At 54.4% G+C, this 27,431-nt stretch overlaps 10 protein-coding genes across 10 annotated transcripts; 5 read left to right on the forward strand and 5 right to left on the reverse strand.

The window, feature by feature from the left end:
* The first annotated feature begins 843 nt into the window (after positions 1–843).
* On the forward strand, positions 844–2,430 carry MYCTH_2308426 (uncharacterized protein). The gene is made up of 3 exons (XM_003665041.1): positions 844–1,345; positions 1,475–1,503; positions 1,617–2,430. The coding sequence occupies exons 1-3, from the start codon at positions 1,069–1,071 to the stop codon at positions 2,112–2,114; spliced, it is 804 nt and encodes a 267-aa protein (XP_003665089.1). The 5' UTR covers positions 844–1,068; the 3' UTR covers positions 2,115–2,430.
* A 472-nt stretch (positions 2,431–2,902) lies between these two features.
* On the reverse strand, positions 2,903–10,325 carry MYCTH_2066697 (uncharacterized protein; the record flags this gene model as incomplete). The annotated part of the gene is made up of 7 exons (XM_003665042.1): positions 2,903–3,724; positions 4,196–5,024; positions 8,694–8,700; positions 8,974–9,037; positions 9,100–9,579; positions 9,633–9,985; positions 10,067–10,325. Coding segments are annotated over 7 exons (2,814 nt in total), but the record flags the coding sequence as incomplete, so codon positions are not given.
* Positions 10,326–10,370: 45 nt separating this feature from the next.
* MYCTH_2067689 (uncharacterized protein) lies at positions 10,371–10,947 on the reverse strand (the record flags this gene model as incomplete). The annotated part of the gene is made up of 2 exons (XM_003665043.1): positions 10,371–10,570; positions 10,731–10,947. The coding sequence occupies 2 exons, from the start codon at positions 10,945–10,947 to the stop codon at positions 10,371–10,373; spliced, it is 417 nt and encodes a 138-aa protein (XP_003665091.1).
* A 975-nt stretch (positions 10,948–11,922) lies between these two features.
* Positions 11,923–12,798, forward strand: MYCTH_2315875 (uncharacterized protein). The gene is made up of 4 exons (XM_003665044.1): positions 11,923–12,042; positions 12,164–12,203; positions 12,265–12,307; positions 12,425–12,798. The coding sequence occupies exons 1-4, from the start codon at positions 12,037–12,039 to the stop codon at positions 12,561–12,563; spliced, it is 228 nt and encodes a 75-aa protein (XP_003665092.1). The 5' UTR covers positions 11,923–12,036; the 3' UTR covers positions 12,564–12,798.
* Positions 12,799–15,464: 2,666 nt separating this feature from the next.
* Positions 15,465–17,104, forward strand: MYCTH_2308437 (uncharacterized protein). Its single transcript, XM_003665045.1, has 2 exons — positions 15,465–15,991; positions 16,042–17,104. Exons 1-2 carry the CDS (start codon positions 15,809–15,811, stop codon positions 16,984–16,986), a joined length of 1,128 nt encoding a protein of 375 aa, XP_003665093.1. The 5' UTR covers positions 15,465–15,808; the 3' UTR covers positions 16,987–17,104.
* Positions 17,105–17,773: 669 nt separating this feature from the next.
* MYCTH_83864 (alcohol dehydrogenase-like protein) lies at positions 17,774–19,339 on the forward strand. Its single transcript, XM_003665046.1, has 3 exons — positions 17,774–18,073; positions 18,157–18,465; positions 18,588–19,339. Exons 1-3 carry the CDS (start codon positions 18,037–18,039, stop codon positions 19,292–19,294), a joined length of 1,053 nt encoding a protein of 350 aa, XP_003665094.1. The 5' UTR covers positions 17,774–18,036; the 3' UTR covers positions 19,295–19,339.
* Positions 19,340–19,346: 7 nt separating this feature from the next.
* MYCTH_2308439 (uncharacterized protein) lies at positions 19,347–21,464 on the reverse strand. Its single transcript, XM_003665047.1, has 2 exons — positions 20,028–21,464; positions 19,347–19,942 (listed from the first exon to the last, which is right to left on the reverse strand). Exons 1-2 carry the CDS (start codon positions 21,272–21,274, stop codon positions 19,564–19,566), a joined length of 1,626 nt encoding a protein of 541 aa, XP_003665095.1. The 5' UTR covers positions 21,275–21,464; the 3' UTR covers positions 19,347–19,563.
* Positions 21,465–21,703: 239 nt separating this feature from the next.
* On the reverse strand, positions 21,704–23,170 carry MYCTH_2315877 (uncharacterized protein). Its single transcript, XM_003665048.1, has 4 exons — positions 22,807–23,170; positions 22,491–22,646; positions 22,370–22,436; positions 21,704–22,314 (listed from the first exon to the last, which is right to left on the reverse strand). Exons 1-4 carry the CDS (start codon positions 22,905–22,907, stop codon positions 22,222–22,224), a joined length of 417 nt encoding a protein of 138 aa, XP_003665096.1. The 5' UTR covers positions 22,908–23,170; the 3' UTR covers positions 21,704–22,221.
* Positions 23,171–23,345: 175 nt separating this feature from the next.
* On the reverse strand, positions 23,346–25,226 carry MYCTH_2308446 (uncharacterized protein). Its single transcript, XM_003665049.1, has 5 exons — positions 24,845–25,226; positions 24,736–24,769; positions 24,368–24,684; positions 23,766–24,312; positions 23,346–23,715 (listed from the first exon to the last, which is right to left on the reverse strand). Exons 1-5 carry the CDS (start codon positions 24,983–24,985, stop codon positions 23,603–23,605), a joined length of 1,152 nt encoding a protein of 383 aa, XP_003665097.1. The 5' UTR covers positions 24,986–25,226; the 3' UTR covers positions 23,346–23,602.
* A 129-nt stretch (positions 25,227–25,355) lies between these two features.
* MYCTH_2308449 (uncharacterized protein) lies at positions 25,356–27,260 on the forward strand. Its single transcript, XM_003665050.1, has 4 exons — positions 25,356–25,559; positions 25,687–25,907; positions 25,959–26,387; positions 26,441–27,260. The coding sequence occupies exons 1-4, from the start codon at positions 25,448–25,450 to the stop codon at positions 27,212–27,214; spliced, it is 1,536 nt and encodes a 511-aa protein (XP_003665098.1). The 5' UTR covers positions 25,356–25,447; the 3' UTR covers positions 27,215–27,260.
* Positions 27,261–27,431: the final 171 nt, after the last annotated feature.

The raw sequence follows: 27,431 nt of genomic DNA on the forward strand, positions 1-27,431 counted from the left end.
CAAGTGTGGCTTGACTCTGCTTTCTGCTTGTCGTCGGTTTGCTTTGTTTCTATTTCTGCCTTTCTACCCTTGTTTGGTTTTCTGTTTTTCACTTTCTGTTTTTCCTTTTTAGCCCTGCTCTTTCTGTCTTGCTCTTTTCTGCTTTTGTTTTTCTACTTTTCTCTTATCATACAGCGGGTGCCTCTGATTATGAATAATTAATTAGGTATTTTTTCGACAACGGCCCGACGCCGACCAGCGACCGTGCGACCCTTTCCTCTCCTTCCTCCTCTCGGCCAGCCTGAGGGGAGGCGTCGTCTCTTCCTCCACACCGGTAGGCTCAAGGAACAGGCGGCGTAAAACCTGCCGTCTGTTCCTGAGCTCCTTGTCCCCTTGACTACTCTTGCCCTGAACCCCCGTGCACGGCACTGACAGCCTTGCCTAGCCGGGGCTGGGGCTTTTACCAGCTTGTTGTCCATGCCCGGAGGTGCCCGCCGGGATCTAGCACCTCCGGGCATGCTGCAGGCTGCCAACAACGCCCCAGCCCCGGCTGAGGCAACGCGCTCGCCCCTGTACGGGGATTAGGGCATGAAGGACGAATACTTGACCCGGACGTATATGCTTTAGATACGCTGTAGAACTCGAGCGTTCTCGGAACTCCAGAGAGCACCCTCGAGAAGTCTTTTGGTGGAGGAGGTGGGGGGGAGGGGCCAAGACTTTATCGTCTACTCAAGGCGGGAGAAAAGAGCTGGTTGGTTCTCGACATGTGGACCGAACTTTCCGTGCAGGGTTCCCGTGGCCGTGCAGTCGGCGACTCGGGCCCGCCTCTGCCCAACCCGAGACTTCCGGTGCCAAGGAGGCCGCGGATGACATCATGCCTGCCCAAGTTGACAATCAGACCCCGATGCTTTATTAATTATCCCAAACCATAAGTGCTGTTTCGAAAATAAGCCCCCTCGCATCAACCTTCTCGGATCAAACTCGATACAAGTTCTTGGCAAACGGAGAGAGGGAAACAATAAGCCAACGTATTTTACCGACACTGAGTATCCAAGAGAAAACTCGAGAACGAAGCAACAATAATTAGTTATGCCCCCTACCCCGCACCACGTCCTACTCCTCGGCGGTCACGGCAAGGTCGCCCAGCTGCTCACCCCGCTACTGCTGCGCCGCGGGTGGGACGTGACGAGCGTGATCCGCACAGAGGAGCAGGCGCCGACCATCCAGGGGCTAGCTCCCAAGGACGGGGGGGAGGGGACGGGGAGGTTGAAGGTGCTTGTGCGGAGTCTGGAGGAGGTGAAGAGCGAGAGCGACGCGGAGAAGGTGATTTCCGAGTGGGGAGGAGATTATGTCGTCTGGAGTGCTGGTAAGTCTCGCATCTTCCATGTCATTGATATATCTTTGTCAGTGGAGCCTTCATGTCCGTGGTGTTCGAGCGCGTCTATCGTTTTAGTAATGGCCTGTTCTTGCTAACGCAGTGTTAATTACACCATAGGGGCTGGTGGGAAAGGGGGTCCTGAACGAGTAAGTGATTACTACCTGTCCGTGCCGGTCATGTTCATATTTTCCCCCTTAATTAGTGCTCTTCCTCCTCTCGTGTGTAGTTGAAACACGGTTCTGACGAAGGGGGCCTCAAGACTTACGCTATCGACCGCGACGCCGCGATCCACTTCATCCGTGCCGCGGCCGCGGCCCCGCACGTCACTCGCTTTCTGATGGTTTCGTACCTGGCCTCACGGCGCGGCCGGCCAGCCTGGTGGTCCGAGGAGGCCTGGGCCGCGGCCCGGCACCTCAACGAGCAGGTCTTGCCGCACTACTACCGCGCCAAGCTGGCCGCCGATGAGGCGCTCTACGCCGTGTCCAAGGAGAGAGGGGACGCCTTCGTGGGTATCAATCTGCGGCCGGGAACGCTCACGCTCGAGCCGGCGGGACGGGTCGAGCTGGGTAAGACGGGGGACGTGAGAGGCAATGTGAGCAGGGCGACGGTGGCGAGGGTGGCCGACTTGTTGCTGGCGAGCGAGGGGATCAAGAACACGTGGCTGGACTTGCTGGACGGGGACGAAGAGGCGGAGGCGGCGGTGGAGAGGGTCGTCAGGGACGGGGTGAACGCGGCCGAGGGGGAAGATATTTTTTGAGGCTCTACCAGACTAGGACATTGATCGGTTGCCTTGATAAGTTATCTGTACACTTCTGTTTTCCCCGGCGCTACTGCAGCTGAAAGGGCAGGTCACAAGATAACGGCCTCGAGAGGACCGAATTATCGTACGGAGGCAGCCAGACAACCCGACAACTTTGACATGCACTGTACATTATTTGTGTATGATTTGTGTATGCATGTGCATACATACATAATTACACTCAACTTGCCCATTGACCTTTCCGACTTCTACGCCTTTTGTAACCCCGAGCTAATTCTATGATGCATTACGCCGTTGTACCCCTTGTGATGTCACTTGTGCCACCTGTACCAGCCGTGCGACTCTGCCGTCTAATTAATCATCGTCGTCTGGGCCACTCTCGCTCATGCGCCTCTCCAAGCGTAGGAACAAAACCTCTGTGGGCGGAACTCAGCCCCCCTTTCCCGAAACCAGCTCGCCCTGTATTCGCTCTCACGGTAGCATCATGAAAAATATCCATTTCCACATTGCGAGAGCATCTCGATGTGGTAAGGCCTGGTTCCGGTCCGGGTATAATTATCATCACGTACATACCATTAATTAGACATAATAATCATTCCTGATGTTCGACACAAACACATCTCGACAGCCGTAATCATGCCTCATATAACAATGTAGCAACGCTGATGTGCTCCAAGAAACACCTTCCCGCCCGCTAACTAATCCTAAGCTCTGGATGATCGCTCTCATGAGTTATCATTATCTAGCCGTCTCAGTTTAGGGGCTTTCCTGAGGCGGCAGCATTATTAAGTCATGGCCCCAAAACCAGGGAACCCTTCATCATCGTGATGCTCCCTGAGAAATTCCGCGGGAATCTCATTGCTGTTCTTTCTGCTCAAGCCGGGGCTCTCCGGCTCAGCGTCCTCCAGCGCCGAAACAAGCAGGTCCGGAGGTACTTCGTTATCGCTCTCGGGATCTCTGTCTTGTTTCGAGTCGCCGTCGTGCAGATCCACAAGCTTTCCCTCGCCGCTCATTTCGGCCCTGTCCACTCCCTGGCCCGAGTTTTCGAGACCCGTGGACTTGCCCAAACGCGGCGTCGAGTCCCCATGCGTCCCGTCGTCGTCTCCAACGTTGACTCCTGCGGACCGCAAGGCTTCCCGTAGCATGCTGTCCGCTTGGCGGAAGGCTTCCAGCTCGGCGCCAATGGCGCATATCAGCAAGTTCCAGCCGTTCTGTTCCGCGACGCGCAACCGCTCCTCGAGACCCGCCATAACACCCTGCATCCTGTCCAGTTGTGCGAGCATGGTCTGCTCGGGAGACGGTGGTGTTGCCTGGTCGCCTTCTCTGTTCTTGCCCTTCCCGTTGCCGCTGCCGCCTTCTGCGTTCCCGCTCTCTCGAAGCTGGTTCCTCAGCTCGGCCTCAAACTCCGACACGAGCATGACCGCACCCCTCCATACTTCCACTCCCTGCTCCAGCGCGGTGCGTTCCTTGTCAACCTCCTTTTTCTTCTTTTCCAGTATCGCCACCTCATTTTCCCACCACTCCCTCGCCATCTCCGCCGTCCTGCGTTCGGGCCTAAGCTGCAGAAACTCCACCCCGCCGGGTGACTCCCTGATCCCTCTTCCGCCCTCGTGGTCACTGGCCGGGGAAGAAAAGAACTCTCCATCCAGAGGCCTCACGCCCGGCCGAATCAACAGCTCGCCGATCTTCCCTTCCACCTCTCTCAGCGCGCCGCGGTAGCCGCTCAGGCCGGCCTCCCTCCGGCTCCGCACCGCCTCCAGCCGCTCGTCCAGCCGAGCGCGCCTCCGCTTCAGCGAGGCCAGCCGCTCCTCCAGCTCGGCAATCTCCCCCGCGACCGCGTCGCGCTCGCCCTCCAGCTCCTGCAGCTCCCGCCCTGGCGCGCCCTCGTCGTGGTCGGCCTCGAGCAGCCGCAGCTCCTCGGCGATGCCCTCCCGCCGCGCGGTCCACCGGCGGAGCTGCGCCAGCGCCTTCTTGCGCGCGCTCAGCGCCGCGGCCAGCTGCGCGTCCTCTTCCGCCTTGAGATCCGCGAGCAGGGCGATGGACCGCGCGAGACCGGCGCGCGCGGCGCGCAGGCCCACGGACTTGGGCCGTGGCTGCCGTACGGGGACGAGCGTGCCCGACGAGGTTACGCTGCTGGTGGACGTCGCGGCGTCGTGGTGGTGGTGGCGGCGGTGGCGGCGGTCCTCGAACGTGACGTGGCGCGGCTGTGATCGCTGCGAGGAGCCGGCGGTGTGCGCTGTGATTGGTGTTGGGCTTGTTGTTGGTGCAATGCTTCTTGCTCCGGAGTCGGAAGAGGCGTTGCTGACGCCTGGTGCACCGTCGTCTGAGCCGAGGTTCGCGGCGAGGCCGGCAGATTGGGCGTCGAGGAGGTGTTGGAGTTCTTTCTGGAGCGCGCGCTCGCGGCGTTGAAGGTTGCGCCAGATGGCGTCGGGTTTCGGGTCGTAGTCTCTGTTTCTAGTGCGGTTTGGCGAGGGGGTGTTGCGGTCGAAGAGGACGCTGCCAATGTTGCGCGCGAGCGACGTCGCCCCAAAGTGTCGCGAGGAGGTTGACGACGCGTCCCTCTCCTCTTCGTCACGGTATAGCATCTGCGAAGTCGCAATGGGAGGCGGTGGCCCTGTGAACAAGGGAGGCGGTTCGGCTCTCGTTTTCGAGGAGGCTTTATCGGTTGCCCAGTCGTGGTATCTAGCCGAAGGGGAGGAGCCCCGCTGAGAAGAAACTGCAGCATCGCGGTCGTTCTCCGGCGACGAGGACAACAAGCCGTCGTCGGGCCGGGGAGAGAGCTCCGAGAGGCTGTACTCGCTGTGCTTCTTGCGGATCGGGGGACTCGTTCGGTTGTGCAACGGAAGAATAGGCCCGTCGCCACGAGAGAACCCCAGACGAGGGAGATAAGAAGATTTGGAAGACATGCTATCGATGTCGAGGCGGCACTGAGGAGTTGTGAAGTGTTAGGCTGGCTCGCGCATCGGCGATGACCGGTTGACATCCAACAGTTGTACGAAGCAGTGGTAGCTGCTCCAATACTGCCCGGAAATGTAGGGTAGCAGCCTTAAAGAACGGCTCTCGCGATCTAGCATGGAAGGAACCAGCACAGCTTCAAAGGCAAGCATAAGGTTGAAAGAGCGGTTTCAAGGCAGGTGCATACCAGAGAATAGGTGAGGTGCAGATGCCTGGAGCAGCAGCAGCGCAGTGCATGAAGTCCACGAGCACATGCCACGCGCGCGCTGCCACCGCATCGCCCATCTCAGTACTGCGTAGTTACCCGGTGGTTAGTTGCTGACTAATTAGTTCAGGACTACCACCTGTCTCCCGACAGGTGGGGCCAAAACCCCCGGACGCCTAGATACGGCCGGACAGGTACGCGTCCAAACCCGTGTCCAATTTTACCAGCCAACTCCCTATACTCGAAGACACAACCACTGCCACAAGCCTAGTTTAACCTACTTTCCTATATACGATACCTCTGACCGATCAAATCTAGGAACCGGCTAGTATACAGGCCGCCAAATGGCTCCTTACCACTTAAACTCGCTACCGAACTAGCCGTTTACCCTATAGAAAGGAACCTAGTATATAGTACGTGGCTTAACTATTCAAGACTAGAAAGACTTAGGTTGGCCGGCACTTGAAGTCGTTAAAGGATACTAGACTTCTAGCCACTAGTAGTAACGTAGTTAGAAGACCTCGGTTGCTTCGAAACGATGAAGATTCTGCCCTTGAAGGATACATGTACTAGCTTATCGAATCTAGTTCTCTCGCTACTAAAGATCTTCTCTAAGATGTTGCTAACTGCTTATAGGTATATTATGATCCTCCTTACCCTCCTGTTAGTAAGCACTAGTAGCTACGTTAGAAATAGGACTATCTATAGTTTTAGCTGACATTCTTCAAACTAGTCAAAGTAAACCGACTCTTAGCCGAGTAATAGGTAGAAGAACTAGAGATATTCTTTAATAAGCTTAAGGATACTATTAAAAGCTTTAAGATTACTATATCTAGCTATTAGAATGTAGATAAGACTAGGTATATATTTATAATGTTAAATAGGCAGTTTAAGATCTTAATAGTTAAAATAGATAAAAAGAAGAAGGTTAGTATCTTCCTCTTTTCTAAGTATTAGTTTAGAATACTAACTATAGTATTTTATTAGCTAGAGATTCCAGACCTTTATAACTAAGAGTTAATAAGTATAATTAGTATTAGAAACACTATTAGTAATACTATTTTAGTATTTTATATTTTTAAATAGTAGCTATTAAAAGATTAGAATATCGAAGGTCTTAATAAAGAAATATAATTCTATAAGTTAGAGATAGTATTTAATAATACTAAGATTATAATAGATTAGATATAACATTTTAATAAATACTCTTTTACTATCTATACTAAGTTCTAATAATATAGTATAAGCTTTAAGGAATGGTTTAGTTATAACTATTATAACTATAGTCTTACTCTTAATATATACTTTGTTAACCTAGATAACGTTACCCCTAAAGATTTAATCTATATATCTATACTATTAGAAGAATATATTTACTAACTACTTATCCTAGATAACTTTATAGGATATTATAACCTTAAACTTTATAAATACTACCTCTTATTTGATATTATTATTATCTTCTTCCTTCCCTATTTAATACACTTTATCTAGCTAATAGATATAAGAGTCTTTCGCTATCTTAAAGAAGTATATTAATAATGTCTCTAGTAGGTAGTTCGAAACGGTGATCTTACATTTACCTAGGCAGACTTTATTAGAGGATTCTAGGAAATCTAGGAGGCTAGTTTTAAACGCTAAAATATTATAATAGGATTCAAAAAGACTAGTCTTTTTCTACCAAACCAATATATTATAATAGACCAGATTAGGGAGAAAGTATTATCTAATATAAGTATTAGATATCCTATTATAATTCCTAATAATGAGTAATAAGTATATATAAAAAAAGGTATTAACTATATTTAAAAGTAATATCTTAAGCTTTTTAGTTTACTAATATAAGAACACTTTTAGGATATTACATTAATAATTAATAAAGGTTAGCTAATATATAAACATCCAAATAACTTTACTAAAGACAAGAGAGCCTATCTAGCTATACTATCTATTAAGAAAATATAAGGCTAACTTATTAAGCTAATAAGAGAGGTTATAATAAGTATAACCATCTAATAGATTCGACGATTTCAAGAGATCTAAGCTTAGAACAGCGCTAAGGCAATTCGAGATACTAGCCGAAAAGCTACCTATATTGCCGTCAAGCAGATTAAACAAGAGTATAGAGAGGAATATAAAGTCTGGAAAAGGCGCCTAGAGAACAAGATTCCTAGTACTAATAGGCGTTACCTTCGTATAGTAACCTTTACCAAATTCTTAGAAAAGACTAATAAGAATGACTATCTTCCTCTTAATAACAAAGACCCTCTCTAGGTTCTACTAAAGGAACGTTAGCTACTAGCATTCTTCGACTTTAGAGACAGAAAAGAAGTCCTAATCCCCTAGTTAGCTAAGCTATTATTAGAAGTTAAACTCCTATCCCCTAAATGTCCTAGGATATAGATTAGCGGCGTGACTATAATGTTAATTAATAATAGCGATAATGATAGATTTGACTTTACAGATAATAAAGATAGGTAGGAAGAGGATATCGAGTCATTATCTCTATCTAGGGGTAAGAAGGAGTCTCTATATATAGCTATTATCAAGGATATTAAGAAGTTTAAGAAATAACGTACCTATAAGTCTATAGTAGTAATACTAGGGATAGAAGATAATAACTATTACTAGGAGGCTAAAAGAGAAGGTATAAGAGAAGGTACTACTATAATTAAGAGCGTTAAGAGTAATAGGGATAGGGGGTATAATATAGAGGGAGAGGGAGACAAAGCAAGTTATATAACCTGTTATTCGACTAGTTATAACTAGGTAGAATTAAATTTTACTACGTTTTTAAGCTTTTTAGAGCCTAGTTTACAATTGAACTATTTATAGCTATTTAAGGCTATTATTATAATGGTAATTAAACTTGATAGCACCTTTTGTAAAGATACGAATGTATAGGAAATTTGGTAGTAATGTGTCCGGCTATATTGGTATATCTAGGGGTTTTGGCCCTACCTGTCGGGAGACAGGTGGTAGTCCTGAACTAATTAGTCAGCAACTAACCACCGGGTACTCCACAGCATGATTGGTCACTGCGATGCACTGCTGACCCACTCCCTAGCTGTCAAACTAAACACACCGCCAACTGACCCACTAGGTAAAGTACTAGTATACATAGTAACACACGTAACCGCATACACTACTCCACATGATTGAGCACCAAGGTAGTGTAATCCCGTACCTGCTACAGTGTTTTGTTGTAGCGCGGGTTGCTCCAGGTTCCTTCAAGTTTAGCTATCTTTCACTTTTGGGCCCCTTCCTTTGGGGTTACCACTTCCACTTGTGCCACATGTGCCGTCAGCATCTGCGCCTTCACATCAGCGCCTCACTCCGAAAACATGCAGGAGTGAACGGGGCAAGAAGCCGCCGAAGATGCTCCCGATAGTTGAGTAAGCCAAAGACGAGTTTACTCGTCCACTGGGACTTCAGGGAGCCATTGTTATACATACCCGAGATACGGCCGCTAGTCAGACCCGGAAACTCTCCGGTTATTCCAACCTGGGCCCATGCTCAGATTCGGCCAGGGCATTGCTCCTTCGAGGGAACAGCAGCACGAGCAAAATAATGAAAGAGTGGCAGCTTTGTCATATCAGATCTATTGCGTAGCTCCCACCTAGATCCTTTCCGTATCAAGGTGTTACCGTCCCGTGAACCGTGTACAAACAAAACGGGTCGATTAGTGAGGCTGACCAATGCCGAGGTGCTCGACATTAGCCTTGACGATCCGGAGGGTGTTCGTGTTGCCCATACCACCCTATAGTCGTTACAGTTAGTAATTTCCAGTGTGATGAACACCCAGACAAGGTTCGACCATACCTTCCAGCCCTGCACAACCACGACAGTCTCGCCCTCGGTGAGGATGCCCAGGTCGATGGCATGGTGGAGACCCCACTTGATACGACGGTCGACATCCTCTTGCCAGTTGACCTTGCTGAAATCGGGCTTGGATTCGGGGAAGAGGAACGGATAGACGCCCCGGTACAAGTGGGCATACCGAGAAGAAGAGGGGTTGCGGGTGATCATGATGATTGGGCACACAGGCCGGTACTTAGAGATGAGCCGGGCTGACTCGCCGGACGTGGAGAGTACAAAGATGGCGGAGGCGTTGAGATCAAGCGAAGCGCGGACAGCAGCCATGGCGCAAGACTCGACAATTGACACGGGCCGTTTGACGAGGGTGCACAACTCTTCGAAGTGGCTGACATATGGGATCGAGTTCTCAGCCTTGAGGCAGGCTAAGCTCATCTCGCGGACAGCCTCGTAGGGGTAGTTGCCCTTGGCAGTCTCGCCGGAAAGCTATCATGACACGTTAGCGTGACTCGGTGCCGGGTACGTAAGAGCCATCCTACCATGACACAGTCCGCGCCGTCGGTGACAGCGTTGCCAACGTCGCTGATCTCAGCCCTGGTGGGCCTGGGGTTCTTGATCATGGACTCGAGCATTTGCGTTGCGCAGATGACGGGCTTGCCGGCAATGTTGCACATGGCGATGATCTTCTTCTGAGCAGCGAACACCTCCGCAGCCGGAATTTCGATACCAAGGTCACCACGGGCAACCATCACGCCATCAGTTTCGGCGAGAATCTCGGGGAAGTTGTTAAGCCCTTGGCGGTTCTCAATCTTGGCGATGATCTGGATGTGGCGGCCCTCCTCACCAAGAACCTCGCGGATGTCCCTGATGTCCTGCGCCCTCCGAATGAAGGCTGTGAGCTCATGTTAGCCAGACCTGCGCTCCGAGGATACAAGGCTTCTGGGCCTCTCGGCAGCCCCAAACGAGGACTCACAAGCAAAGATCATGTCGACATTGTTCTTGACACCAAACCGGAGGTCGGCCTTGTCTTTCTCTGAGAGGGCGGGCAGGTCGACATCCGTGTTGGGCAGGTTAACACCCTTGCGAGACGAGATGAAGCCATTGTTGCGCGCGCGCGCCTTGATGTTCTTGTCATCGACAACCTCAAGCACCTCGAATGCCAACACACCGTCGTCCACGTAAATGATGCGCCCGGGCTCAATCACCTTGGTGATGTTCTTGTAGTCGATGTACCTTGCGAAAGTCAGCCTTGAGGTTTCACGGTAGAACAAGAAGACTTACATGTTTTCGGTAGTGCAGGCCGTCGCATATTTCTCGTCGGTGGTGATGTTGATGATGTGGCCGGCCGAGATTGGGAGATCAGCATCGTCAACGGTGTTACCCGTCCGGATTTCCGGCCCCTTGGTATCAAGAGCGATGGCAATCGGGCGGCCGTTCTGGACCTTCTCAGCCTGGCGGGCATTGTCGATGACGCTCTCTGCACACTCAGCGGTTAACTACCTATCTTGTCTTCACAATGCCAAGATGTGCGGCGTAGTAAGGGGAGACTGCGTTGGTGGGGCCGAATACTGTTGAGCGGGACCCGGGCATCCACCAACATCGGATCGGGGATCGACATTGGCAAGCAGGGGACGTACGGTGATATTCGTAGCTGCCGTGGGAGAAGTTCATCCGCACAACGTTCAGGCCGGCCTCGCGGAGCTTGTTGATGGCTTCAACCGAGTTGGTCTTGGGGCCGATGGTGCAGATGATCGACGTCCGGCGCAGGTTCCGCTCCGGCTGGTACGCCGTGTCCAGCTGCGACAGCCATTCGATCTTGCCGCCGAGCTGGAGATGGTCGAGTGCAGTCGCCATTGTGGAAACTAACACACTGAAGGATCTGTAAGCGGTGTTCGCAAAAAATCGCGCGAGGCAGAGGGATCCAAACAAGTTGGGAACTCGAAAGCCTGAAACCGATCCGGTTAGCAATCTCCGACTCCGGAGGCGAAAGCGCTTGCGCGAGAAATAACTGAATTCGGGGTCTAGGGTTTGCAAGTGGACTTTGGGGCAGAATGTGTATCAGGAAGAATCGAGTGCAGCACCAGCACAATGGATAACTTCCATCCAAAGCCAGCCGAACTCGTCGTACACGGGCAGGGCGAGTGGCTGTTGGTTGGGCTTGCCCCACGGTGCAGGAGGAAAAGATACACAACGAATCAGAACTGAAGATGACCAGGGAAAAAAAGAATAAACTTACCTCAGAAAACCGCGACAATTCAGCGGTCGAGGGAGCGGAAACAGGAAAAGGGATCGGGGCCGGCGAGAAAATGTTGGGAGATCTGTTCGGGGAGAAAAATTGACCCTTTTTCGATGGAGGGGAGCTCGTTCCTCCCCCACGCTGCTGGCCCCTCTTTCCTGAGGTGGGCTAGAAAATACGGGGCTTCGAGGTACATTCGGCGAGGCCGCATCGAACTGCATTACACCCAAACCTCGTTCGCCAATACCTGCTTGCGAGTTGAGTATCCATTCCTTCCTCCACCACAATGCCAATAAGTCATATTATTGATGAACTTGCGCCAAACAGGTGTTGCAGGGCGACCATCAAAAGCGCCGGCATCGAAGTTCCGGTACTCGGTGTGTAATGTTGGGGCGTTATCAGGGGACAGGACCCCTGACGTGAGCCGATAAGGGACCCCAAGCCACTGCTCGTGACCCAGCACGTGTTCTGGAGGCTCAAGCTTTGGCCAGCCTGGGCAAGGGTCAGGTGGTGGAATGACCCGCTTGGCTGCTTCGGTTGCGCGCGCATCCGGCTGTTCATCTCTCAGAAGGCAACAAACGACACCGAAGGACTCGGTTTCCACGTCGCCTTGATTGCTACGCCCCGCCGCTCCAGGACGCAATATAACTATTCGATAAGCTCTGCCGGTCAACCTCGTTTTCGACATCGCAGAACAGCGGCCAAAGATGGTGGTGCGTGCTATCCCTGACCGGCGCTTGTTTACCGAGGCCAGTCCTCGGCTCTGTCGTCGCTTCGGAGTCTAAGATTTGCTCCCAGCTCCTCGACTTGCTGACTTTTGGGTTATGGTCGAAGCTCGGACGGTTGACCCATTATGCCTTCGACGCTGTGCTCTGTAAGTTTCCGTCGCATCTCGCTGCGCAGCGGGGCCGGTCGGCTGACGGTCTCTCGACTAGTCTCCGCATTTCTCGCGGGTATGAAGCGCTCGACAGGCTTGACGTGAGTGAAGTACCTCGAACCGATCCGTTGCTGCAAAAAGGGGGCGCCTAGCGCTCCGTCGGCGAACACGAGGCTGATCGTTGCTCCCCCGTTATTGGGGGTGTTGCAAAGGCTCAGTTTCAAGACGGAGAAGGTGGCCGGGGACAACAAGGAAATGTCCAAATGGGTCGATAAGTACCTCGGCGTTGGCGAGTGGGTGATGGATCAGTCGGTCGCCATTGCCGGTTCGAGCGGGTGGTTCGAGCGGACGCGGTAGAAACGAACCTTCGCTTCGGATGGCGTATGGGGCGGGAGGGTAAAACCGGTACTGTCCCGGGGATGGGACGACAGCTTTTCTAGCTGGAGATGTAGTGGGCCGGCCGATCGAGCTCGGGCTGGGCCGGAGGTTTCCCGTGATACCGGGCTCCTCAATTAGGTCTCATGGGTGGCGTTCTGGTTGACTTTGGTGGGTGCTTTAGCCTCGAAATTCAATTTTATGGTTTCGTGCATCATTTCTTCTTTTCCCATTCTTTCTATTTTTCCTTCTTCTTTCCGCAACACTTTTGGTGCGCAATTTTGCTGGGTTTCTCTGTTGCCAGCTTTTGTCGGCCGTGGCACCCCGCGTCTTTCCGATTGTCCGTCTGCTCGGGATGACGTTAGCCGAGGCTGTTTGGATCTGATGGGGCTCCATCAGAAGCCAAACGAGGTGCAGTGACATCAAAATGTCAATTTTGCGACTTGCACGAGGATAACTGTGAAAGCCGGGTATAACCTACCGTTCCTCTCCTGTCACGACCTTCCAATTGGTGAACAAGCCAGATCGAGTGTGATCAAAGGGGGGAAATCTTAACACCTTGGAGTTCAAAGGCCTTCCTTAAATGGCAGGGGGGAAGCCAACACAGAACTTTTTCATGTCTTACTTCTCTTTCTGGGTATGCTGATAGCATCAGAGGGGGAAGTGCTATTGAGAGTAGATCTATAGTCTTAGGGATGTTTGTACAAGTCTGTGGGTATTTCTCTTTCTTCGAGCAATTCATTTCTACTCATAAGTTGCCAGTACGTGGTGAACCCATGAACAACCCGAGACGAGGCCGTTGATATGGTTTATTGCAAGCCGAACTCTCATGACTACTGACTTCTGCAGAGGCTCAACTGTCTCCTACACCCCGCCCCGACCAGGAGACCGGAGACCTTAAAGTAGTTAGGGAAGGGATTTGTCGAGAGCTGATTGACGCTGATTGAGCCAGCTCCTGGACACCCGCCCCACGTGGAAGCAGGATACAGTTTTACGAACCTCTCTTGGTACTGTACAAACATGGCTGTGCATTCCGTACAAACGATATTACTCGTAGAGCGCTCAAGCAACGAGCAAGAGAAGCGTGATTCGAGCAACTTGGAACGCCGGCATGCCAACCAACCGACCTTCTCTACGATTCTATCAAAGGCGCTTTAGGAATAATTCAGAGGCGATACGCTGGTTCGTGTAGTAACAAGAAAGCCTGGTGCAGGAGAATGAGGTTGTGCGATGCTGAGTGTAGTTGCCGTGTGTTTCACGAGATTAATTGCTCAGTCTTTAGATGGAAGTGGACCAGCTTGAAACACGACTGCTAGGCGCGAAGCTGAAATGGCCATCGTGAGCTGAAGGACAGTCGCAGCTCAACGGTGAGTTTGGCGTCTTAGCAAACAGGCTGCGGCTTGCGCTGCGTAGTAGTGCACCGCGGTGAGTTGTCTCGACTCTGTCTCACAACCCTTGGCACCGTGTTTGATGGCGGCGGATCAGATTAAGCGCGGGATAGGGAGTGGTTGCAAGGGCTGAGATCCGCGACAGGAGGCCGAAGCGAGGAGCATCCGAGCCCCGGACTGGGGTGCAACTGCTAAAACTGCTTACACTATCCGTACTCCGTAGTGCTTGCTATCCCTCTGCGACGGCCATGGAGCTAGCACAGTAGACAGTTATCACCAATTATGGCGAAGAATGCAATTAGCTTGAAAAGATTGCGAACTGAAGCGTTATAAACGGCGTGGTAATGATCCATACAACTCCGTATACCACGCAGGTGCGTCGTATACCGTCTCTAGTTACTGCATCCGTACCTTACCTGTATCGCTACCGCTTACGGAGGGTGCACAGGCCACATCTACTTAAGTAGTGTAATCCGTAATCCGTACACTAATTCCCCAGTTAGGCTGTGGGGAGCCTCGGCCAAGAAACGGCAAGTACCCTTGGCAGGTCCTGGAATCTCATTTGACGCAGAACGGGCCCCTTGCATACACAGTACGGCCAGGAATTGTGCTGAGCTCGAGGCTCAAAAGTTTGAGCTGACGGCTTGGCTCCTACACTAGTGTACTCCGTACACAGCGCGTAAAAGAGTTTCCAGTTGGAGACAATGAGACGAAAGATCGGTCCCTGGTCCGTGTGCATGTGGAGCCGAAACAGCGCCCACTAGCCCATGGATAGGATGATGGCGCGAACGCCTGCCCCGTGCCCCTGTTCTCGGGTTAGGAAGTCTGCTTGTCCGAACCCATCTACTCCGTAAAGTACACTAGCCAGACAAGCGCACGGCCGCCAGTCGGGTTAAGCGTGGTAGTATCCCCTTGAAACCTTCCTGAGGGTTGTCCCTCGCCGTCTTCCGGACGATGGCGGTCTTGGTGCAAGGCTACACCCTTGCAAGCGCTCGGAAGTAGCACCGCCCGATGCGCCCGGCGGGTTAACACCGTCCCATACCGAGCGATTTCACTCCTGCATTCCGTGTGGGAAACGATTCTCGCAGGCATGGGTCCTCGTCCCGTCACCTCAACGCTCTTCGTCCCAACTCGGCGGTGATCCAAAAAGAGGAACCCGGAAACATCGAGGAGGCTCTGTTGGCTGGGCCAGATTCCATGCAGGCACCCTCGCTTCAGATCCACGCCTCTTGTCCATCTTGACATCAGACGGTGCGGAGCAGGGGACCCGGGGTATGTGTAGCGCAAGCAGAAGAGTCTCAGGGGGCGCCTTCGCTGGGCCCGAGTTCTTGACTCCCTTCGCCTCGCCGCACACTGCCCAACCCTGTTCCTGCGATCGGCTGAAGTCAGCGTCCTGACAAGGGTTGGAACAGGGCTTCCGTTTCTTGCCCAGACCATCATGCCTTTGACCTTGGTTCATGCTCCACTGCTGCTACCCCAGCTACGCGGGAGCATGATCGCCATTAGGGGGCCGCGTGCAAAGAGCCAAGCTCCTGGCGTATACCAGCTACACTAGTTCTTCCTCCCATTCATGTCCCACAGATTCGCGAGGAAGGGGTGCTGGGTCTTGTATATAACCTCGGCGTTGGCCCCCCAAAGTCGATGCCTCCTGATCTTTCCCAGCAAGCTGCTCATGTTTGTTCTTTTGGGGCCTTCTTTTCCAGTTCTGTGAACTTTCGTTTCGTTTCGCCGCTCATTCACTTTGATCTACATTCCCTCTAACCGCGAGGTCGGTTTTTCGATTCGTTCGACGTTGAGTTTACACATTCTACGATCTCTCTACGAGCCGGTTTCGTCATCATGTACTCCAAGCTCTCAGTCATTGCCGCCCTGGTGGCTCTCGTCGAGGCCCGGTTTGGGCAGGAAGGCCTCGTCCAGAGCAAGATCTCTGCCCTGAGCAACTTCGGAAACCCTGGGCAGGCCGCCACGCTTGCTGGTGCCAGCCCCGGCGTGCTTCTTGCTGGTGCCAATGCTTGCGCTAAGGTGAATTTACTCGAACTCGTATGACTGGCAAGAGTGCTCACCCCTTCAAGCTCGAACTCGCCGATCAGATCGTCTCGGAGCTCGGAAACGACCCCGAGGTCATTGCTGCCGCTGCCGCCCTGGTTGCCGCGGAGAAGAACTTCAACCCATTCGTCACCTCCATTCCTACCATTTGCTCCGATCCCAATCTCCCCGCTACCCCGGAGCTCCGTGGCATTGTTCCTCTTGTCGATCCGGCTGTCGTTGGTTCGGACATTGAGAATGCCAACTCGGCCACCTCCCTGACCAATCCCTTCAATGCCGATGGCCTCAGCCAGGCGGATGTCGCCATAGCCAACGGTTTCTCCAACTTCACTGCCCAAGCTTCTGACGGGTCTACTACTGGCGGAAACGCTGGCGGCAACAACGGCAACAACAACGGCAACAACAACGGCAACAATAACGGCAACAACAACGGGAACAACGACGGCAACAACGGCAACAACGGCAACAACGGGAACAATAATGGCAACGGAAATGCCAACAACGGCAATAACAATGGTAACGGCGGTACTACCCGCTGCGGTCGCAACAGAAACAACAAAAACAGAAACGGCAACAACGGGAACAATAATGGCAACAATGGCAACGGAAATGCCAACAACGGCAATAACAACGGCAACAACGGCGGCAACGGCGGCAACGGCGGCAACAACAACAGCACCGCCACCGATTTCGGTTCCTGCGACCCGACCATGAAGTTCGAGGGCGGCCTCGGGGGACGTCCGGCCGATGAGTTCACGTTCCAGTCCAACGACCCGCAGATCGCGGCCAACCAGCAGGAGGCCCTCAACCCCAACATCATCACGAACCGCATCTGCGACGAGCTGACCAACATCTGCGGCGCCAACGACGCCGCCAAGGCCGTCTGCAGGGACGCCCAGGCCCAGATCCAGGCGCTCGGCACGCGCGACGCCACGACGGCGGAGACGTGGAACCGCTTGCTGGGGTTCTGATGTGGTGGTTTAAAAAGGGGGAGTACACCTCTGTAAGAGGAGAGGTTGCTACCGTGGGCGATTTTGTTGCGATTGATGAAGGATGCGTGTCGTTGAGACTTGACAACGCGCGCGACGACGAGTAAGGAATCGTGATCATCAACGGATAAGGGTATGCGCTGTATCTGCGCTGATCTTTGGTTGGGCCTTATTTATCATGGGAGTTGATTGCATGATGGAGTTATTGTGGCTTGGTATCACAAATTGAGAAGCGTAGCAGCGTACGCTGTACGTCGCACATACAAATTCCCTTGCCGTAGTAGTTCTGGCCAAAGTGAAGGTGCGTAAGGTACTGTACTTACTCCGTACGATGAAACGGAGTTGGTGGAGATCGCTGTTGCGCCGCCTCCGGAAGCGTTTCCGAAATCCACAGCCCGTCTCTCCGACCAGTGATCCACCAGATCGGCTCCATCCGAGCCATTCGTGTCACCTCTTTCTTGATGGAGTCTAGATGTAGCTTCCGAGCGACTCGAGCAGCTCAACCGGCCGCCTTGTCGGTTTCGGGAAGCTACTCCGTACCTGCAGGCACTAATGCATATGCGACATGTTCCGTATTTTTGCACTCAATAGTGAGCTCTCAGGCCTAGGTATCGAAAGTGTCATACCCGTACCGTATGCCCCCGCGAGCAGCCCGCAGATCGGAGCTCGGCGCTCCGGTGCGCGGGGAAATACTGCCTACCTTGGGAGAGGGTGGGTTTGATGGATGGTGGCTGCTATCGCACCTTGGGAATATGACAGCAGATGGCGTCACGAGTGGAGTGACGGGACAATCTTGAGTTTCTATTTCCTTCCTTTTCGAGTTCCACCGTGCTTGATAATCGGGTAGACACGTTTGAGAACCTTACTCCAACTACGGAGTGGTGCAGCAACATTCCCGTCCTTGTTTGGAGTGATGGATATCTGCTATTCATATTTTCTCCGCTCTCACAACCCCCACGCAATCCTCACACAGCAGCACTCCAAACGCAACCGATACGCCCCCTTGGTACAAGGAGACGAGAGCACCGCACAATGTCGCCCACGATGAAGGAAGCACTCGTTAGCAAAGGTAACGAGCTTCTCCCGACCGCCCCTGTTTTTATCTCGCGGAATCTCGAACCACATTGCGATCTGACACCACATCTCGCTCAGGAACCCAAGTCGAGATCGTGGACTCGCCCATTCCGAACCCGAACGAGAACCAGGTTCTCATCAAGGTGGTCGTCTCGGGCTCCAATCCCAAAGACTGGAAACTGCCCGAGTGGTTTGGCGGCTCGACCAATCAGGGCGACGACATCGCCGGCATCGTCGAGAAGGTCGGCGCCAATGTCTTCGAGTTCAAGCCGGGCGACCGCGTGGCCGCCTTCCACGAGATGCGCACCTCGGGAGGCAGCTATGCCGAGTACGCCATCGCATGGCAGCACACGACCTTCCACATCCCCGAGTCGGTCAGCTTTGAGGGTTCGTCGCCGTCCCCCCTCCCCTCCCCCCGGCGCGTCTTCCCAGACCCCCCCCTCTTTCAGCTTATAATTATGCATTACCGACAAGGAGTACTGACCAGAGCCCGCCCAAACCCCAAACAGAGGCCGCTGCCGTCCCCCTCGCCGCCATGACGGCGGCCGTGGGTCTGTACCTGCGCCTGGGCCTGCCGCAGCCGTGGTCGCCCGCGACGACGCAGACGCCGCTCATCATCTACGGCGCCGCCTCGGCGGTGGGCATCTACGCGGTGCAGCTCGCCCGGCGCAGCAACATCCACCCGATCCTGTGCGTCGCCGGCCGCGCGACCGACTACGTCGCCGGCTTCCTCGACCCGAGCAAGGGCGACGCCGTCGTCGACTACCGGCAGGGCGACGAGGCCGTCGTCTCGGGCCTGGTCCGGGCCCTGGACGGCAGGCCGCCCGTCGCGCACGTGCTGGACGCCGTGTCGGAGAAGAGCAGCGTCCCCAACGTCGTCGAGGTGCTGAAGCGCGCCGGCGCCCGCGACGCCCAGGGCAAGCTCGGCGCCAAGGTCACCTTCGTGCTGGGCGTCGAGCAGGACCTGCCCGAGGGGGTCGACAAGACCCTCACCATGGTCGGCACCGTGCACAAGGAGGCCAAGGACTTTGGCTACGTCTACTTCAGGTACTTCGCCAAGGGCCTGCAGGAGGGCTGGTTCAAGCCGCAGAGGACCGAGGTGGTGCCCGGGGGCCTGGGAGGTATCCAAACGGCGCTGCTGAACCTGAGGGACGGCAAGGCGAGCGCGGTCAAGTACGTCTTTAGGATCGCGGAGACGGAAGGGGTCCAGAGGTAGATTAGGTTTCAGATGTCGAGCCGTAAACCAGATGATTAAAGTTCGAAAAGTTCTTTTTCTTTTTGGTGGCAGTGTGCCTCGAGTGTGTCTCTGAAAACAATGGCTTGTCTTGTCCGCCCCTCCGTCCCTCCGTCCCTCCCTCTCTCTCTCTCTCTCTCTCTATACTCCCTGGGCGAACCATGCCGCAAGGAAGTAACATCAATTGACCAGACTTCCACCACAGCGGACGTACGACAAAGAGTCGCAGTGCGTCTTCTCCCGCCGCCCGTCTAGTCCCAAAGCCTGATCTCGCCCTTGGTTCCCGCCGTAAACACCTTGCTTGTCTCCTGCTCCGACCATGCGACGCAGTTGATCGCCCCGCCCGCGCTGTCGGCGGTGAGCTTGCTGTACATCCTGCACGTCTTGAAGTCCCAGAAGCACACGCTGCCCCCTGTATCGCCCGAGGCGACAAATTGCCCGTCCGGGCTGCAAGTGAGTCCGATGGCACTGCCGGCGGTGTTGTGCCCGCGCCATGCCTTCCTGCGATGTTGCCGGAACTTTTCGGGACCGGACGAGTAGGCAACGATGGAGTTGTCGCTGCATTGATAGAGCACGTACTTGCCGCTGGGATGCTGCGCGGACTTTGTGAGAGCAAACATGTCGGGTTCGCTGAAATGACGTCAGCAATGGTTGCTTGTTGAACTTTGGATACATATAGAGAGAGGGAGGAAAAAAAGAACACTGTAAGACATACCTGATGGTTTTGATCTCGACGGGGATGCCATATTCCCACACCCTGAGGGAGCGGTCGTCCGAAGTGGACATGAACCGGCGGCTCTCGTCGATGAACTCGATGGTGTTGATGGCGCCCAGGTGGTGATCGTACTCCTGGACCGTCTCGTTGCCCGCCCGGCTGTCGTACTGCAGGATCCTGTTGTCGGACAGACCGGCCAGGAACTCGTGCCCGTTCTCCGCCGAGGGGTTGAACTTGATGACGTGCGGCGTCTTGCCGCAGTTGAAGCGGTTGACGCACTGCCCCGTCTCCGTGTCCCACAGCCGGATCTTCCTGTCGAACCCGCCAGACAGGAACTTGGTCCCGTCGTTGTTGAACGACAGGTCCGAGATGGCCTTGTTGTGCCCCGAGAAGGAGCGCAGCAGCTCCCTGTCCCGGTAGACGTCCCAGATGTGTACCGACCCATCCGCTGCGCCCGACAACCCCAAATGGCTCGACCTCGGGAAGAGCTGCAGCGCAGTGATGGGTTTCCCGTGGTGTTTCCACGAGTACACCATCTTCTTCGGGATGTAGTTGGTGATGCTCCCGACCTCCTTCGTGAGCGAGAAGTCCAGGTCCTGCGGCACGTGCATGTACGTCCTCCCCAGGTAGTCGTACTCGCTCGAGCCGTGGAATGTCGTCGTCTCGACGCCCATCTCCTCCGCCTCCTTGCGCCTCGCCAGCGACGGCGCGGGCGCCTGCACCACCGTCCCGCTCGGCACCACATCATCCTCCTCTTCCTCGCCCTCCTCCACGATCTCGTACTCCTCCCCGCTGGCCAGCTCCACCTCCTCGCCCTCGCCCACCTCGACCTCCTCGTACCGCTCCCGCTTGTACCGCGCCCACGGTCCGACGTACGCCCCGTCGCCGTCCGCGATCGTCGCGTCCCCCTTGTCCTCCCGCTCCCGCCGCAACCGCTTGTTCACCTCCTTTTGCTCGCGGTTCGTCAGCGTGCCGTGCCGCTGGTCCCCCTCCACGGCCCGGTGTTTGGCCCGGAAGGTGTGCTCCGAGATGAAGGTCTCCTCGGCGTGGCCCGTGAGGACATTCTTGCGCTTTCTCGAGGCCGATGGCCCATCGTCGCGGAATGGGTTTGCGGGGCCGAGCCGCGGGCGCGCGAGGTCGGTGCCCGTGTACGGAGTGACGGCGTGTGAGGGACCTTCTGTTTCGCGGACGATGAGGGCGTCCTTGACGGTTAGATTGGGAGGGTAGTCGCCGAAGGAGTCGGCCATATTCTACTGGGGGTGGAGGTAAAAAAACCAAGCTCTTCAGAGCTCTGTGTGGTGCGATCGGTTGGTTTGTTCCGCCACTTGCGAATCAGGCCAGGATGCTGGCTCCTTGATGGGTTTCTCTTCTGAATCGCGTTAACAGGCTGGTGATGGTTTCGGTTTCTGAGAAGATAAGATAACTAACAGAGCACAAGGGAGAAAGCTTATGCATTGGCATTTGGCATGCGTGCACGGGCCATATGCCGCCCAGGCAAGCTTTCAGTTTGCGGCTCCAAGGCTCGCGGTTGGCGCCATGTTCCACTCAATGGCTCTCGGCAAGCCTTCGTTTCAAGGACGGTGAAGCGAACGATGGCTCCGATGATACGGTAGCTACCTGAATGTTACACGGTCTTACAGAGTACGTAAAGTGAGATGCATCGCCGGAACAAGCCTCTCCCCCACATGAGCAGTCCAATATTCGTAGTATGGAGTACAATACAAACGAGGAAATGACCCGGAGAACTCCCAGAGCTAACGCCGCTGAAACTTCCCGCCCATGACTGCGCCAATCTAGAATCAGAAAGCGAACTCAGCCGTGCCGTGTCCATGCGCTAGCCGAGAATGGGAGGCATCTCCCGAGTCTGTAACACTTTTATCCAGATCCCGATGCCATCGAGCTACGGATATCACGCCCGTATCCGTTGCCGAGCCCTGTCAGTTAACCCCAATCCGGCACTCAGACCCATCATTACTCGCCGTAGCCTTCATCTGCCGTCATGTATCTCATATCCGTGTTCGTGCTGCCATTACCAACGCCCTGTGCCGCCCAGAAGCCATCTATCTAAATGGACGGAGACTCGCCGATTTGGAAACCGCAGCGCGCCCCCCAAGCCGACAACATCCCGGAACTCCTCCAAGACAGCAAGTCAGAGAGGAGTTCGTTGGACGAACATGATCGGTCGAGAAGACGCCTAGTGAGCCTCGTCCTTGATCAGAGCGACAATCATGCTATACAGGTAGAAGAAGAACAGAACGAGATGGAAGCCGAGCTTTGTGAAGGACTCCTGCAAGCATGCATTAGCTCGGCCCTTCGGATGAGATGGTAAAATGGGGTCTCACCTTCTTGTGAACGTTGAGCTTCCTGAAGATCTCAGTGGCGTCGAGGAGATGAGTGTTGTCGATGATCCTGGACTTGTTAGCACTTCCCTTTCAGTTCGGAATCGGTGAGAAAACTACGTACTTCTTGGCATTGTACGCAACCAGGGGTAGGTTGAGAATCAGCGGAAGCCAGTATCCGTTGATCAAGAACAGGAAGGTCAGGAATCCGTGGACAGCAACTTCGGGAATGATGTATGTATTGAGGCGGTTGCAGAGGTCAATCGGGTTAATGTAGTCGCTGCGCGCGCAACTCGCGTTAGCAATCCGGTGCGTTTAGGAAAGGGACCGTAGGCAGCAGGCTCGTGACGCGGGAAGTCGTGTCGCGTGGCGACCCCCCGCATCGGCCATTGCTCGCCATGTCTGGCCGCTGAAAAACATGTTGCTCGGGTACTTCGTACCATTCCAGATCGCTGTACATGATGGTGAAAAACACCTGCAGGAACAGGTTGACCGCATTTATGATGACGGCGAAGAGGTATAGCCACGCCTCGCCCGACATTTTCACGCTGCTACGGGGTGTTCTTTAGGATCGATCGTTACTCGAACGTGCGTGTCAAGGATCAAAAGCCCTCGCGACGCGCAAAGAGGGGTTGCGATGAGGTGTGGCGGACGATGACGATGACGGATGTCGCGAGCTCGTCGTCCCAGCAATCGGCAGGGTTAGCGGACTTGAAGATTCTTTGTTGCTAGGGTGGATTGCGGTAACGGCCGAGTCGCGTGGCAGCTGCGACGGGAGAAAAATAGTACGATTTTCGATCGCTGGTGGGTGCAAAAGGGAGAATGACAACAGCTCGCCGGAGAACGGGAAGAATAGGTCTTTAGCTTGGTGGTTGGGCGATGCCAAAAACGATTCAAGTGGGGCGCCGTAGGTGACATTAGCCTCGTGCATGCCGGGGGAAGAAGAAGTGGGTCTCGAAGGAAGCTGCACAACCAACAAATACAGATTCGGGAGTGGTCGAGGTTGAACAATGCATTTTTGACAACATGTTCAATGGCTTTTTACTCTGCAGAGCTGGTGTCCGATGTGCGAGCCACGGTCCAAAAGAAACCGTCAGTTCGCCTTATGGACGTCTAGGGTATCAAGGGCTGTTTGCTTCGTGCTTCCTCGCGTGGGAGTTATTTCCCGGGTATCACAGAACTTGCGGTCACGATAACATAACTATGAACAGTTCTACCTCTTGACTAGATGCTGTCCTAGCTCGTTCCGTTCGCCGCTGCGGGCGGCATCGGAACCGGCCCACCTGGAGAGTCCGCTTTCCGGGCTGTCAGAACCTCTACGCCCGTCTCCGTCACCAAGAGGGTGTGCTCTGAAAGCCAATCAGCCATCGTTCAGGGTCGGTAACTTCAGGTTGCTTACCGAACTGAGCTGTCCTCTTTCCGTCGATCGTCGTGCTGGTCCAGTTATCAGGCCACGTGACGTCCCTGTATTTGCCCAGGGCGATCATGGGCTCGATGGTAAAGGTCATGCCAGGCTTGCACTCGCCAACGGCCTTGTTCTTTGCGTAGTGTGGGATGTTGGGCGGGCAGTGGAAGACGCTGTTGATGCCATGGCCGACGTAGGTTCGGATGACGCTGCAGCCCCTAGACTTGGCATGAGCTTCAATGACATTTCCAAACTCGCGGAACAACGTTCCGGGTTTGACCAGCTTAATAGCCTCCTCGAGGCACTCGCGGGCCGTCTCGGTGACGCGGACCGTGTCGGGGTCAGCCTTAGCCCGGTCGCCGACGTAGTATGTTTCATTCAGATCGCCATGGTAGCCCTCATGGTACAGCGTGACGTCGAGGTTGATGATGTCTCCGTCAAGCAGGACACGCTTGTCAGGTATCCCGTGGCAAATCACCTCGTTGACGGAGGTGCAGACCGACTTAGGGAAGTGGTTGTAGTTGAGGGGTGATGGATAAGACTTTCCAGGGAATTAGCATAAGATCAAAGGCCAGACGAATGAGGAGCTGGCTCACATTCCGTTCGATGCAAGCATTGTGAACAATCTCGTCGATTTCGTCCGTCGTGATTCCCGGGCGGATTGCAGCAGCTGCAATGTCGAGCACCTCGCGCGCCAGCCGGCAGACCTTGCGCATGGCTTCCTGGCCCTTGGCGTCTAGTTGCTCAATCTTGTTGGTCCTGACGAGGGACCTGCCGTGTTTTGGAATGCCATCTTCGGCGTAGTCGGGACGGGGTATCGACTTGGGGACCTCGCGTCTCGGGGAAAGGGGATAGACTGGCCGGAGGGGGCCGGTAAAGTTGAACGTCGGGAAGGGGTTGTAGTAGCCGGTTTCTGGATCTGGTTCAGACACGACCTTTGGAGTAAAGAAGTGGCTTAAAATACTGTTTTCTTGCTTATGAATATTCTTGTGGGTAGCCTGGCAATGTTGGCGTCAGTCCAAAGCGCTCTGTGGTGCCCAGCCAGACGGAGGGGCAGTGAACGCCCGGCCTACCCAGTTCTTCTTGAAGCATTCCTGGGAACAGAAGTAGCTGTCCTTAATACCAAGACTTAGACACTTGGGGCACTGGAGCGAGCTGGCTTCGTTTTCGCAGTCGGCACCGAGGCACTTCTTCGTTGGCGGCTCTTTGGCCATGTTTGTGTCGGGGGCGGATTGCGGGGGAGGAGGGTAGGAGTAGGGCGGCCTTCGAAAATCGGCGTTAAGAGACAAGCTCTCCCGTTCGCAACCTAAAAAAACTAAAGCGTAATGAGGCCGAATATCTCGCGGTTTAAACTTCCCACGAACGGGAAGGAGGTCAGAGAAAATGGGTACGGAGTACGTTAGTATGAATTTCAGATAAGCGTGCCCGGCGCTGAATATTTTTGGAATGCGGCGGGTGTGGCGCTGAACATGGCTCGAAACGAATTGAACAGTGGCTGTGGCTGACCAACGCTGATCGGCAAACAGGGGTTTCCGGGCGGGTTCCGATCCTAGCCGCTCTGCCAGGATCAGCCGATGGATCTCAATGAATCCAAGCAGCCATCATCACCTGAGCTCCAACATTTTGCCCTGTTCGAGTTTCTCACACCCGTTCACACCCCGCGAGGGACATATTCAATGGAGAAAAAGCAGAAAATTGTCGTGATTGGAGCCGGCCCCGTTGGCTCACTTGCGGCCTTGTATGCCGCAAATCGGGGTGACGATGTCGAGATATACGAGCTGCGAAGTGGTGAGTGAGCCTTTTTTTTTTCTCGTTTACTTGCCAGTGTTTCTCCGTTATTGCCTTTTCCGTCGACATCTTTGATATCTCCGTCGTAGGTTACTAGGGCCCGTTTGTTGATTGTAACATGGGTTAGATCTCCGAGATCCAACGACGACGCCGCTCAACTTCACCAAATCCATCAACCTGGCTCTCTCGGAACGCGGCATCAATGCTATGCGCCATTCTGGACAACCAAAACTTCTTGAAAATGTTTTGGAAGCCACGATTCCGATGCGTGGCCGCATGATTCACGGGAGACGAGCCAACGGCGATCTATATGAGGAGCCCCAAGACTACGACGGCGTACACGGACGAGTAAGACTCTCGCTTCCGCCATAAGTTTCGGGACGCGAGCTAACTTCACAGTCCATCCTCGCTGTTGACCGCAGCCGTCTTAACGAGCGTCTGCTCGATATCCTGGAGGGGATGCCCAATGTGACCTTCTTTTTCAACCATAAGCTCACCGGCGCCAATTTCCGGCAGAACAAGGCCTGGTTTGAAGTTCGGGAGAATGGATCGGCTCCGGCTCCTGGGCAGCGAGCTCGCGAGGTCGAAGTTGACTTTGACTTTATGATAGGCGCTGATGGCGCCCATTCTGCTGTCAGGTACCACATGATGAAGTACACGCGCGTGGACTACCAGCAAGTGTACGTCGATACCCTGTGGTGCGAATTTCAGATCCGACCCAAGACGACCGCCCCGGACGCGAGTTTGAATTCCAAATTTGCGATATCCCCGAACCACCTTCACATCTGGCCGGGCAAGGATTTCATGTTCATTGCCATTCCCAGCGGCGTATGTTGTCGTCTTCCTCATACAATTAATCCTCTTCCAATTAACACGCTCAGGACGGCTCCTTCACCTGTACCCTGTTCGCCCCCGCTGCGCTCTACGAACACCTCGAATCCGACTCTACCGGCTCGCTCATTCCGCCCTTCTTTGATAGGCACTTCCCCGGCGTCACGGCGCTGATCCCGCCGGCTGAACTGATCGAGTCATTCCGCCGCAACCCGCACCTGCCGCTCATCTCGATCAAGTGCCAACCGCACCACTACGGCTCGTCTGTCGTCCTGGTCGGAGATGCCGCCCACGCCATGGTCCCCTTCTACGGGCAGGGGATGAACGCCGGGCTGGAAGACGTGCGCATCCTCTTCGACGTGATCGACAAGCACGCACGCATGGACGAGCTCAGCGCGGGCGCGGACCGGGCCAGCTCCCGCGGGCGCGCCCTAGCCGAGTACACGGCTGTGCGGGTGCCGGACGCGCACGCCATCAACGACCTGGCACTGCAAAACTACGTCGAGATGCGTGCGTCGGTGCTGTCGCCCGGCTACCGGCTGCGCAAGTTCCTCGAGGAGGCGCTCGCCAAGTACGTGCCGTCGCTCGGCTGGCAGACCAAGTACTCGCGCGTCTCGTTCGGCAACGAGCGGTACTCAGAGGTTGTAGCCAAGAGCGAGCACCAAGGCCGGATGCTGGTGCGCGGGCTCGTCGGGCTGGTCGGGCTGCCCCTGCTGGCGGGCGGGATGGTCTTGTTGCTGCGGTACAGGAGAGCGATGAACGTAGGCTTAAAGGCCGCGTTTGGGTCGGTGGATTCGATCGTGGAGCTGATGACCATGAACTAGTGGACTTTCAAGGTATTATTTTTGTTGTAATGCAGAACTCGCTGTCGCACCCGCCGGGAATGGCGCCCTTCCTAATCGGGTATGGCGCCATGTCAGAACCGTCCGAACTGCCCCGCTCGCACGGCCTCCAACACGCCCGCCGCATAAATAGGAGCCTCCTCCTTCGACGTCCCTTTCTTGTACTCTCGACTTCTCTCTGCCTCCATCCCTTCCTCGT

The sequence above is a fragment of the Thermothelomyces thermophilus genome, chromosome 5, assembly GCF_000226095.1.
Source record: "Thermothelomyces thermophilus ATCC 42464 chromosome 5, complete sequence".
Classification (NCBI taxonomy): Eukaryota; Fungi; Ascomycota; class Sordariomycetes; order Sordariales; family Chaetomiaceae; genus Thermothelomyces; species Thermothelomyces thermophilus.